The sequence below is a fragment of the Leptonychotes weddellii genome, chromosome 9 (genome assembly GCF_054177405.1).
Source record: "Leptonychotes weddellii isolate Sample4059 chromosome 9, ASM5417740v2, whole genome shotgun sequence".
NCBI classification, from domain to species: Eukaryota; Metazoa; Chordata; class Mammalia; order Carnivora; family Phocidae; genus Leptonychotes; species Leptonychotes weddellii.
This window is the reverse complement of record NC_138377.1, coordinates 67670475-67684350: the sequence shown is the minus strand read 5'-3', so window position 1 is coordinate 67684350 and position 13876 is coordinate 67670475. Positions and strand designations below refer to the sequence as shown.

General features: G+C 46.1%; 1 protein-coding gene across 1 annotated transcript in view; it reads left to right on the top strand.

Moving 5' to 3' along the window:
• Window positions 1-13876, top strand: part of RYR3 (ryanodine receptor 3) — a 483582-nt gene that overhangs the window by 339794 nt on the left and 129912 nt on the right. Inside the window, exons 38-41 of the mRNA XM_081831839.1 lie at window positions 5566-5839; window positions 7894-8008; window positions 9556-9685; window positions 10868-10971. Of these exons, the coding sequence (XP_081687965.1) occupies window positions 5566-5839; window positions 7894-8008; window positions 9556-9685; window positions 10868-10971 (623 nt within the window). The remainder of the gene's footprint in view (window positions 1-5565; window positions 5840-7893; window positions 8009-9555; window positions 9686-10867; window positions 10972-13876) is intronic.

The following is a 13876-nucleotide window of genomic DNA, read 5'->3' as shown; positions in this document are numbered from 1 at the left end:
TATGAGTTGTCTTATTTCCTAAATGTCTTGGACAACACAGTTTTACTCATTATCTTATACTTTCTCATTAAATGCCTTACATGTGTTTATCTAGTGTCTAGTAAGATGCTGCGGGTAATCGTTGTGTCTTGAAATAGTTTCATACAGACTAGTTAGCTCAGTGCTATCACTCGATTGGTTAGCTCATTTAGGAGTTGGCACAACTGGAGGGTAACTCAGCTACTCAGACGAGGATGGCGGGCACCTGCGAATGAGATTTGTCCTGAGGCCTGGATTCACAGTGACTCCAGAACAAAGCCTTCTGTAGGCGACAGCCCTGGTTTGCAGTATTAATGAGAGTAACATCACTGCTGAAGGGTCAGCTAATGTGGGACAAAGAATTAAGTGCCTCCCTCTCTGTCCTGCAGCCCACTTTTCTGCGTGTCCGATCGCGCTGGCTGCAAGCAGGCTAAACGAGGCCAGGCAGCCTCGGTGTGAAAGCCACCCACCCCCCCTCCTTGCTCTGAAGATGACAGCTTGCACCCAAATTGATATAAGGAGGGAAGCACCTTGAGCCCTTCAGACCGGCAGGGACCCCCCTTTGGTGATGCAGGAACAATGGCCGGGGTCCTTCCTGACTGCCAGGATTCAAGTTTCAAAGTAATGCTGCTTTAATCCTCATTTTATCTCTCAGAGTGAGGTGTCTTACCCATCTTACACTCACATTCAGTCTACCTCCCATCCAGAAACAAACATAGAAAGCGTCCTAAGCTGTAACTGTCCAAGTTCACATGTTAGCTACTGGATTGGGGTCACACAGGCTAACGGCACAGGGCTCTATCTTAGCTGGAGGGAAGGCTTTGTGTCCCGGTCATGGCTATCACCTCAGCATAGACCCTTTTGTATAAATCAGTGCTTCTTGAACTTTTTGACCTCAAGACCCCTCTTACGCTCTTAAAAATTATCAAAGACCTCAAAAAACTTTAGCTTCTGTGGAATATATCTATCAATATTGCTGAATTAGAATTTAAAACAAATTTTTGCAATAATTCATTCATTTAAAAATAACAAAAACCCCATTACATGTTATATAAATAATATACTTCTGTGAGAAATGACTAAATTTTTCAAAACAAAGCAAAAATAATGAGACAAGCAACATTGTTTTGCATTTTTATAAATCTCGAATGTCTGACTTAATAGAAGATGGCTGGGTTCTTATACCTGGTTAAAGAATAGGAAGAAAACTGGTCTCAGAGATACATAGTTGGAAAGGGGAAGAGTATTTTAATAGCCTTTTTCAGATAATTGTGCTTATTCTCCTTTGATACTACATCAAAGCTCAACAAGTAGTAGGTTCTCAAAAGTTCATTGCCATGTAGAACCTGAAATAACATTAAGGAAATTTTTGTGCTTGGTTATATAAGAACTCATTGGTCTGTCTTTCATTTAAATAGGTCTTTTACCCATGAATGTTTTTGTAACATAAGGCCTTTGGTCTTTGGGAAATTATTGGTTCACCAAGTTATGCAGAACTTCCAAATGTTGACGTATTTCATTATAAAATATTTTAGAAATCACATTTGTTAAGATCAACAATTTAATCAGAAAGTCTTTAAGTACCGGGAAGCTGTCAAACTCACTGTGGCAGATAAACATTTTCTAAAATTCTCATTTTCACTTGAAAGCTCAAAATTATATTATTGGCAACAGATACTCTCCGTTCTTTTCCTTGAAGTGACGAGCTTGCTTCTTTCATTTATAAGAACATGTCTGTCATTCACCCAAGTCTGATGAACCAGCCTGGTCTGTCTGCGTTCTTTTAATTAAAAAGAGCCTTCCAGGGGACGCGCAGCCAGCTGAGCTTACAGCTCCGGCAACCACACAAACCCTTCTCCTCACAAAGTCCTCTCACCGCCCGTTTGCAGCAGAAGTGTTGTAGGCATCCTTCCCTTTTTGTCCCCCAGGAGATTAGGAAGATGCCTACTCAAGAGTTTATTATTAGGGGCGCCTGGGTGGCTCAGTCGTTAAGCGTCTGCCTTCGGCTCAGGTCATGTTCCCAGGGTCCTGGGATCGAGCCCCACACCAGGCTCCCTGCTCAGCGGGGAGCCTGCTTCTCCCTCTCCCACTCCCCCTGCTTGTTCTCTCTCTCGCTGTGTCTCTCTCTGTCAAATAAATAAATAAAATCTTAAAAAAAAAAAAAAGAGTTTATTATTAATAAAATTATTTTTATATTTCATGTGGCACATTCTCATGTGAAACTGGGCATCTTTCTGGGGATATGTTGGTAAAGCTTGGTGTTCGGTGCGACCGCCTTGATTCGCGCTGAGGCACCCCCTCTTGTACCCACATTGCTTCTATACCTTCAGGCCAGCTGTCGACACGGTGAAAAAGGCAAATCACATCTTAGAATTATTATGAAGATACGTTTGGCCTCGCAAACCACATAAAGGGCCTGGAATCCCTAAGGCTCTGTGGACCACACTTCTACAACTACAGGGATAGATAGAATAGTTAACCTTTATTAAGCTCGCAGTATGTGCCAGACATGATTATAGGCATTAATTATTTTAATCGTCAGCTGTACAGATATATGAAGAGCCTACCACATTCTAGAAAACAATCTTTTTAACCTCTGGACCCTGGTACATTTATGCCACTCTACTGCCGGTGTGTGGGAGCTAATTAAAATCTGAGGAATTTTCACTAGCATTGCTGCTAGGGGTGTAAAAAGCTCCATCTTTTCCGTCCCAGAGGCGTTCAGAGCGTTAGAAATTCATTAACTCAGGGCGCCTGGGTGGCTCAGTTGGTTGGGCGACTGCCTTGGGCTCGGGTCATGATCCTGGAGTCCCGGGATCGAGTCCCACATCGGGCTCCCTGCTCAGCGGGGAGTCTGCTTCTCCCTCTGACCCTCCTCCCTCTCGTGCTCTCTGTCTCTCATTCTCTCTCTCTCAAATAAATAAATAAAATCTTTAAAAAAAAAAAATTCATTAACTCAGCCTAGGTTTGCTTGGTGGTGCTCGGTCTCTAGTGTATGTCAGGCCATGAAATATGCCGTGCATTCAGGGCTCTTGGGAATATTTCCTCCCCCGCCATCTCTCCTCAGTCTTCTTTCTTCTCATAGTTATTCTTTCTCTCAGTTTCTGAACTTCCATCTCCCAGTTTGAAACCCTGTCCTACAAGAATGGCCTTAAATGTCGTGCATTCACTGAATTGCATCTGTCCATCAATAACACGACCGTGAGTCTTGCTTTTTTCTGTCAGAGTCTTGGGGTCATGTTTTCCTTTTAATTGAGCTTCTGCTTGGTCACACACACATAACTGTTGATCCCATTCTCTTACACTTGCTGGAAGGCTTGCCTGGACAGAGAACCGTTCGGGTGCTTCCTGCTCCACTCTCTCAGGTAAAGGGCTGTCTCCTTTCTCGTCGGCCCTCTCAAGAGGTGTTTTGCTGTAAATGTTCCTTTCTCTATGAATGTTGATTTGGATTATTACATCACTGTGTGGCTAAGAGCTCACCCAGTTCCTGAACTAATCTGAAAGCCAAGTTAAGGGAAAACTAATATTTACTTGGTTTCCTTAGGACTCTGTAAAATTCCCTTTGACAAGAGGATGGTCCTTGAGCTGACTAACAATTCTGGTGGTTGTTTTTTCATGTGCGGCAGGGACTGTGATGTGAATGATCTCGGCAGAGAATTTGGCTGTTAGTGGAGAAAACCATAATTCTTGCAGGTCACGAGGTAGGCTGAAGGGGGAATTGTACTTACAGGACTAGAAAAACTTTCATTGGGTCCAAGAGTGTCTGTTGTACGGTTTTGTCGTGCTTTCATTCCTTACCGTGACTATTAACTGGGAGAAACAGAAACTCTTACATTTATTTGGCCAGTGAGGAAATAGGCTCCTGACAGCAGCCCAGCCTGTCCCATAAATAACTGATTTCCCCCCAGAGGAGAGAGATATGATCTAACCTAACAGATATTAGTCAGCAATCCCTCCCTAGTGAGGTCTCTTAGGAACATCTTTTAACTTTGCCTCTTTCTGCTCTGGGTATCCTTTTTTAAGTTTTGCAGCCTGTCTCTCATCTGAACCTACAACACCCACAGGGTTGATAGACCCAGCAGTAAGTTAAATTCATCCTTTACATCTAGATCTCTTCTGAAGCTTTGGTAACTTCTATTTTTATATCCTCATGATGAGCCAAGACTGTATGTAGAGCAGACATCTGCCATATATAATGACATGGAGGTAGAAAACTAGACTGTTAGAGGTGGCGCAGGCTACCAAAGGCACCGATCTAAGCTTATTCCCAGTTTCTTCACTGATGGACTGAATGACCTTTATTGTCCCCTAAGCTCTGCCTTTATCATCAGGTCTGAATTAAGGATCTTGGTGCCATCCATACCTTGTGGGAATGCGATAGGCAGAGCCAGACTTGGAGGCAACTGTGATTTTAGAGCAGCATTTCTCACCCCTGTCATCGCATTTTCTGGAGACATGTGTGTGTGAGAGACATGGGGAGGGGGTGCACAGTGCCCTCCCAGACGTTCTGGCAAGCCATCTTTCCCTCTTTCCTCTACCTCAGATCTGCCTCTCCCTTCTGACCATCCTACCACACCAGTGCCAGTCAGCGCTTTTCAGGAGCCTCTTAGTCCAACCTCTGAAGGTCCCACGGTTGATCCGATCCCACTTCAATGACCTTTCCGTTACCTGGGCAGCCAGGGGTATTTCTGTGCAACCCGTATGAGCCCTGATAACTTCTGAATTCAGAGGCATCCTGGCTTTTCTCTTGATGCTTGTGGAAGTGGTCATGAGGCAGTGTTCGCTGACCCCTGCCGAAGATCAGAGCAACACAGTCCGTTCAAGGGGCTGATGGTCAGCGGTCCAGCTGCAAAATCTTCAGACCTAATAGAATGTTCTCCATCTACTTCTCTCCATCTCCTAACAGAGTTTTATGTGTGTGTCATCCAAAATATCTTCTAGAATTCTTGCATCGATGGTGTGGCTTACTCAGTTCATGGTATGTGGTATATTTAAAGTACTTGGCGAATAGTCTCCATGGTAGAGAAAATCCAGGGTTTAATATCACTTGACTCGAAAGAGCCAGTGACCAGTGTCACCTTCTCATGCCTCTGCCACCCCCCGCCCCAGAATTAATTACTTCCCACTCTGTCCCATGGCACTTGCACATTTTAGTATTTATTACACTGTGTTATAAAATAAAGACAAACTTTTTTTTATAAAATCAGAATGAAAATGTAAAGAACTGGGTTGTGAGCCCCTGAACACAAGGACAGTATCTTACTTAGTCTTCTATTTCCAGTATCGATTCAAATGTCATTTAATCAAAATAAAATATTTAGTACTCTCCATTCAAAATTGTGATATTCATTTCTTGTAGTATGGTTCACATATATGTCTTTTGATGATGTATTTCACTTCTCTGCGTGCCATATTCACCCTTAGGAAAAGAATGTTTTAACCTTGACCACTGATGTTATGTCCTTGTCGAATGGGGTGGCTGAGATACACAGCTCTCTCCCTGTGCCATGACAGCCACCATACTGGTCCTCTCTATCGTCCTTCTAGCAACCTTGAAGGAGCTCATCTCACAGACCATGATCCGCTGGGCCCAGGAGGACCAGATCCAAGACGCGGAGTTGGTCCGGATGATGTTCAACCTCCTCCGGAGACAGTATGACAGCATCGGGGAGTTGCTGCAGGCCCTGCGGAAGACCTACACCATCAGTCAGGTCTCCGTGAGCGACACCATCAACCTGCTGGCCGCGCTGGGCCAGATCCGCTGCCTGCTCAGTGTCAGGATGGGCAAGGAAGAGGAGCTGCTCATGATCAATGGCCTGGGGTAGGTCATTCACAGTTGAGTGCATGTCCCTCAGGAGAACTTCAGGAGGGAAAACTGGTTTACCTGGCTATATAGATATTCCAGAATCCAGTAGTATAAAATCCCTGTGTGCCACCATCCTGATTTCACTCCTCATGGGATAACATTCTCGCTGAAGCAGTCACCTTTGAGAACCGACGACCAGACGGCAGGACACTGAGGTGAAGGGACATTGCCAGAAGCAGTGGGGAGGAGCAGTGGGGAGAAAACCAGTTATTTGGTTTGTGTCTGAAGAAAATAGCCCCAGGGAGGCAATGAAAACAATTCAGAGGAAGGAACAGTGTGTTCAACTCAACAGGAGAGACATTATTTGAGCAGTTGAGCTTTTGACTGGAATTCTTCTGAGGCTTCCCTCTGAGAAACTGCTGGCTGATCCCTCTCTTTGCTTGGGACAAACCCAGAGAGTCATTTTTGTCAGTTCTGCAAGGCACCTTCCCTCATAACAATAGCTCACGGCTCTTCCTTAGAAACTATGCTGTCAAAAAGATAGCATTATAGACATCAAAAAGATTTCCTTTAATTAGGTGGTATAGTTCCATGTTGTGGATGAGCAAACCAAAGCCCAAAAAATTTAACCGACCAGCCCACGGTGTTACTTGATTAAAATCAAGAACTAGGGGATGCCTGGGTGGCTCAGTCGGTTAAGCGTCTGCTTTCAGCTCAGGTCATGATCCCAGGGTCCTGGGATCGAGTCCCGCATCGGGCTCCCTGCTCTGCCGGGAGCCTGCTTCTCCCTCTGCCTCTGCCTCTCTCTCTCTCTCTATCTCTCATGAATAAATAAATAAAATCTAAAAAATAAATAAATAAATAAATAAAATAATAAAATAAAATCAAGAACTAGGACCACAACCTTCTTGCTGCTCCATGTACCATCCCACCGCCCTGGAGCCAGCCCACTGAAGGAACCCCACCCGATCCCCAGAAGAGGGACTTTGAGGATCCCTGGGTTGGGGCAACCCCTTGCCCCATGAAGCATGTTCTCATGCTTCAAATTCATTTCCAAGGAAGAATCAGGCATGTACTAGAAATGAAGAGACTCTAATGGGAAAACAAACCTGCAGAATTAGCTTCTCCCCTGGCCCTTGCAGTAGACAGAGCAGCAGTAAAAGCTGGTGCTATCTCCTCTTAACAGCAGCCAGCACTCAGGGGACAGGGACAGGCCGAGGCTAGCCACCCTGTGAGGGATTACACAGCCACGTCACAGGCTGCTCCTGCATTTTGATTTGCCTGCACCTTTATTATGTGTGAATTTATACTGAATGATTTAAAAATACAATTTTATATATTTCATTGTTAATTTCACTGGTTTTTGAAGACTGCTGCCCCAAAATGTCATGGGTATCTATCTAATATACAGCTGCCTTTAAGAAAGGGGTACATCCCCATCATTAAGAAAACTGAAGTACACAGAGACTTAGATATAAGGCTGAGAGGAGGAAAATAGATATATAGAAAACCCTGAGTACATGGAGGAAGAGAAATCCAGTAATTTGGGCTGTCTCAAAACTATTTCAAGGAAAAAGACAGGGAAGGGGCACCTGGGTGGCTCAGTCGTTAAGCGTCTGCCTTCGGCTCAGGTCATGATCCCAGGGTCCTGGGATCAAGCCCCGCATCAGGCTCCCTGCTCAGCAGGAAGCCTGCTTCTCCCTCTCCCACTCCCCCTGCTTGTGTTCCCTCTCTCTCAGTCAAATAAATAAATAAATCTTAAAAAAAAAAAAAAAAAGACCAAGGACAACTGTGAAATATGTCATTAGAAGGAAATGTCTCAAAGAAAGAAAGTACTTCATAGAAATGAATACAGAATACTCCTGAATGAGCACAGAATACTCCTGTCAGCTAAAAAAGGCACTCCACATATATTCTGACTGAACTGGTAGCTTCTTCGGACCTTCCAGCCTGTCACATTTGCATTCCTTCACCCCCACTGTGTCTGCGCATTTGTGTGTCCTCAACCCTGAATGCTCATAGCACTGATAGAAGCAAGTGCTGAAGGCTCTGTCCCGTCTTTACCGTAGAGACATTATGAACAACAAGGTGTTTTACCAGCATCCCAACCTCATGCGAGTCCTTGGCATGCACGAGACGGTGATGGAGGTGATGGTGAACGTGTTGGGCGCGGAGAAGTCTCAGGTAATCCTACAAGGGGAACTCAGCCAGAACTTGACCCCTACACGGGGGCATGTGGTGACTTGTTCGCGGCCACATGGCTCGTGTCCATGGCCTCGTGACACTTCCCGGGGAGAGGGAGGGATGTGCATAAAGCCAGGAAATAGCCAAGGGATGGATGAAATCCAGCCAGTGAGGCTCAGAGCTTTTCCCACTCGTTCCACAAGTCTGGTCACCTGCTGAGTTTCCTTCCCATACTCTTCAGCCCTGCTCCTTCCAAGACCGAATTCCTCCGGGTTCCACTTAGGAGCCCAGTGTGTTTTGTGCTGGATCAGGAGAATGCTGCTCTAAAGGAGAACAAGATCTTAATAACGATCGTGGCAGCATTCCCTTGGGAGTACGCGTGTTTGCTCTGTGCACCGAGCTCCTGAGGATATTGGCTTTCCTTGCCAGCCCCCCCATAACAAGCCCGCTGTCAGGGGGAGCTCCCTGGGCATTTATCCTAACTTGCGTGGGGTGCTCAGAGTTCAGGTCTGAAGGCAGTAGATGGGAGGATGTTTTCAGATGTTGGAAATTCCAGAGTGCCAGGTCCTTGGAATGAATGATCTGCAAAGCAGTTCCACCGGTATTGACAGGTGGGGGTGTGAAGGAAGAACAGAAGCCAAGCTCACTTTCCTTCTCACTCACTTCCTTCTGGTCCCTCGGGAAAGTGGGCCCTCTGCAGAAGAGCCCTGAGCAGATGTCTGCACGCCTCAGCAAGCAGGTAGCGTGTAGGTTTCGGAACTTTACTTTTGAGAGTGCCCACCCCCATGATTCTAAAGGGGGAAATCAAGGACTTTCTAGGATCCAGAGCAAGGTTAACACAGATACCACTTACTGAGCATTACTGGATCAAAACTAAGATGTGGCCAGGCTCTAGAGATGCTAATTACTTTGTTAAGGAGAGAAGCCAAGTGCAATCAGCAGTAACAGAAGATGGTATCTCAGTGCTAAATTATATGAATCAGATTACAGGTGCTATGGGAGCCCATTGGAGAGCAGTCATTGAGGACAGAAGTGACTAGGGAAGAAGAAAAATGTAATTGGGGAAGGCTCAACAGCCTGAGAGGGCAATGCTCATCAGGCTCCCACAACTCCAGGGGCCTGCCTTTACCCAGAGGACTCGGGCCTGTTATAATACTTTCTCATCAGAGTTCTGTCCACTCCCTTCCCAGATGGAAACAATAGTCTCATGTAGGGTCACGCAATTTCATGTGACATAGGAGGGTGTCTAGGATTCTTGTTTGACCTCTTTTTCCTTTGTAAGAAAGATATTTCAGGAGCTAAAATTAGCTCTCAATATCTTGGGAAGCCTCTTCTCAGGTGTCCACTCTGTCTTGGAATAAGTGAGTAAGTCTTGGAAAACACTGGAAGTAAGGAGAAAATTCATTTTCCAAACTGTTCATAGCTTACACCAGTACTGACAGGTGGAAGTCCATTGATTGCACACCCTAAGACTCTTGAAAGTCAGACTTTTCAGAAAGGACTCACGATGGACTCTTTTCCCTGACACTTCCTTCTTCTCCCTACAGATTGCTTTTCCAAAAATGGTTGCTAGCTGTTGCCGTTTCCTCTGCTATTTCTGTCGAATTAGCCGGCAAAATCAGAAGGCCATGTTTGAGCATCTAAGTTACCTGCTGGAGAATAGCAGTGTTGGCCTAGGTATGTCATGGTACCGTTTCCACATTTGGGCTTGGAGGTGACACCCCCCCCCCCCCCCCCCCGCTGACCGCTTAGGAGGGAAAGGGAAAGAAGCTACATACCTGCTAAGGTATTTTTAAACATAAGAAGGAACCTGCCTGATCTAAAAATAAATGAAATGACGACATGATGTCTCTGCTGTCCAACCTAAGGAGAGATGTTGCTTCCCACCAGCACCAGTGACAGATTTGTGTTGGCGTAGTCACAGAGTTTTCCCTTGTCTCCCCTGGGACCAGTGGCTCATGGCTTATGAGATGCTGCCTGAGATTGCAGATCGAGTCCGGGGACGCAGCTCCCCCACCCCCAGCCCACTCTGCTGACCAGGGAGCAGCGCTGATGAGACAGAGCAAGGCCAGAGATCCGAGCCCTGCTTGGCAGGCTGGCTGTCGGCTACGTACCTGTCCCATCAGCCAACTAGACAGTGCTCTCCTAAGCGGCAGGGTGGACTGGCCACGAGCAACTGTGGATAAGCAGTGTGAATCCATCGACACCACCAAAAAAAAAACAACACAGTGCATATGCTTCACTCATTGTCCTGGGTGTAAACCAAGGGAATTTGTGAAAGACGCAAAACCACGCTTACGTCCATGTAAAATCTGAAATCTCAAGTTTCTGATTTATCAAATGCAACCTCAGACTACCAACCTTTTATTAAAAAAAAAAGTTTTTCTTAATTCTAGCCTAAGAATCAAACAAAGGAAAATCAAAGACAACACTGGTGACCTGATAGAACTATATGAACTCATGCTGTTTGAGGCTATTTTTAAATTCTGGGTGGTGGCCCTAGACATGGCCAAGTCATTTGAGCTTAGTTGGTTAAGTGGCCTCTCTACCTTTTGAGGGATCACCGAGGTAGGGCCCCCAAGAAGGATCATGTTATGAAAGTACTTGAAAATACATGGTCCCGGCTAATTCTGTCAACCGATTTTCTAACTTACTTCATATTCGCAATCAGTAATGAGTGTGGGGACAAGGATAATAAACAGAGCTGTTCTTAAATTGGGCAGGCAGCCCCCTCTGAACAACGATGGGACCCAGGTTTAGTGTGTTTGCTGCCCTCTCCTGACCATGAGTGGGCACTGCAACCTCAGCTCAGCACTGGGCGGCCCCCATCCCTTTCTCTCTCCTCTCTTCCTTCCTCAGCCTCCCCTTCGATGAGAGGATCTACCCCACTGGATGTGGCAGCTTCCTCCGTGATGGACAACAACGAGTTAGCGCTGGGCTTAGAAGAACCGGACCTCGAGAAGGTAACTGGCCCCGGGGAGGCAATGTGCTTGCCCTCTCCTGCCTGTAGCCTAGCCAAGCCAAGGAAATGCAGACCGAAGACTGGGTCTCCATCAGAACCTCTTCAACACTCCATGAAAATGTGGTAGAAAGTGAGTAACTGGCAGCAGTCTGATAATTAGGACCAGAGCATCTCCTATGGGCAGGAAGAGCCAACGTCATAGACATGGGTATCTGGATATTTGTGTTCTCTGTATGTGGAGGCCCAGCCTCACTGGTCTACATGGAACATCACCAGAGACCTGTGGATCTTAATAAAGTTCTGTATCATCGAATTTTTAAGTCCACACACTAAAGAAAGAAACATGACAGAAAACTGTATAATCAGTATACTGATAAAGAAGGCCCACACATCCTCTGCAGGTTCAGCTGAAGCAAAACTGAGACTCCCCACATGGGGACTGTGAAATGCGCCCCCACTGGTGGTGATGACTGGAGGCTGAGTCACCTACATCTTTCACCCTTCATTTTGGGGCTATTTCCTTGACTAGGTGGCTGCCAAGATTCACAGTATACTCCCTGAGTATGAAGGAGACTGATGTGTTGAGGGCAAGGGGGACAAGTAGGAGGTCATCCACTGAACAGGGGGTTTGGAAGTGTGTGGGCGAGGCAGGGCTCACCGTGACCAGGGGATCAGGAAGGTCACTCAGGAGAGTGATGAGCTGAGGGAAGAGTAGAAACCAAGCAGCCACACCATTGGGGAAAGTGTGCCGGGAATGTTTGAGGTTAATGAGGAGAGCATGGTGTGCCCGAGAACTGGGAAAGTGGATGTGAGGAATCATGGGGTGTTTGAAGGGAGTGCCTGGGGAGTGAGGAGGGACAGTAGGGAATTGGGCTTGATGCTACCATAACTGTTCATGGTAGACGTTCATACTCCTACATGGTCACCGTGGGCCCGGTCCACTCTGAATTAAATCACATGAACATGACCCTCAGAACATGCCTTTTTGTTAGTGCCCCCAGTTATAGGAGAGGAAACTGAGGCATCGAGAGGTTAGCTAATATGCTCAGCGTCGTGAGGTTTATTAAGTGTAAGAGCCAGGATCTGAAAGAGTCTGGCTCCAGAGGCCATGCTGTTACCTGTTCAATGCTAGGACCTCTCTGTAGAGCCAAGAGCGAAGGAAACCATCGGAGGGCTTTAAGCAGAGGAGTGACACAACATGACTTGTATTTTAGAAAACACAGCCTGGTTTTAGCGAGAAGAACCAATTGGATCTGAAACAAGACACACCCCCTCCCATACACACACAGACTCAAATGTTCTGCCTCCCAGCAGTACATTGTGTGAACGCTTTTCCACAAATGCCATGGCTATTCCTGGTCTGCTAGTGAGACAGACTTCAGTCAAACTCTGCTCCACATGCACTGAAACAGCAATCAAGAACTCAGTGTTTTGGGGCGCCTGGGTGGCTCAGTCGGTGAAGTGTCTGACTCCTGATTTCGGCTCAGGTCATGATCTCAGGATCGTGAGATCGAGCCCTGTATCAGGGAGTGTGGAACCTGTTTAAGATTCTCTCTCTCCCTCCCCCGCTGCCCCTCCCACTCACCGCTCACTCGCACACGCTCTCTCTCTCTCAAAAAAAATAAATAAATAAAACCTCCGTGTTTTAGTTTGTGAGGTAACTGATGCCTGTATAGGAAAGTGGCTGATGGTTCTCTTACAGCAGGACAGTGCCACGAGATTTAGTACTCAGTACCCCTCCTTAGCTGCAGTTCAGCTTTTGAAATGACCCTGCTTGACAATGACCCTAAGCCTCCCTTGGAAGATGCAGGATGGGATAAGGAGAGGCCGGGAGGCTGGGAAAGGGGAGAAAGGGGGACCTAGGGAGACGAGTAAAGGGGCAGGATGAGGTCTGCTACCCCGTCTTCCAGTGGTTCCAGTGGCTCAGCAGCTCAGCCCAGTGCTACGGGCTTTTTTCAGCCCAGTGTCAGGAAATCACCCAAGTGTGGTTCCTGGGAGAGTTCCTGCCGTTCTTCCTTTCCATTGATCACAGCAGAAATTAGGTCCCTTAAGATTGAACAACAACCCCCCACACACACACACACACACGTGGCGCTTATTTCAGTGGCCAGTGAAATGTGCTGCTTCTATAACTTTGAAAACACTGCCTAATTCCTGCCTGTATTGATGTTTTCCTGACACTTTAAAGGCCAAATCAAGTCCGAGCTCCAAGCAGAATAGTATCTTTACTGGTTTAAGAAGAAAAAAAAACGTGATGACTTTCATATGAGTTGTGCCTTAGATTCATTATTCTTACAAAAGGACTTAGAGTATTTGACATCAGCAAATACGTGATTCATTTGAAAACTATGTATTGACTATTTGCTATATGCTGGGCTCTGGGGATTCAAAAATGAATGACTTTGAGGATTTTTGCAGCACCGTGGATTCTCCCCTTCTCCTTGTACACATAAAATGTCAAAGGCTAAATCAGAATAACAACTGGGAAAAAAAAAAAAAGAATAACAACTGCATTTCAAGCAAAGGTCTATTTGCCAGGCCTTTTTTTTTTTTTTTTTGCTTGACACCTTCTAAAAAGTAGGCAAGTTCTAAACTAGTCTACAAGATCACAGGGCTGAGATCCGGTGACCCGGAAGCAAAGAGAACACTACGAATCCCAGTCCTTAACTGGCCATGGCACCCTCACTCACCACCCCAACCTTAACATCTTGGCTTTTGACTTGAAACCATGATTGGTAATGCAGAACTTAAGTAGGGATCCCCAATTTGTCAAGGGCCCACTCAGAGTCAACCAGTAACTGAATACTTCGGCCTTAAAATAACATGGCCAAATGAACATAGCCCTCCTGGACCCCTTATCTCCCCAGATGCCTCCTAGTTAGGCCTGTGTTTATTTTTTCCTTAAG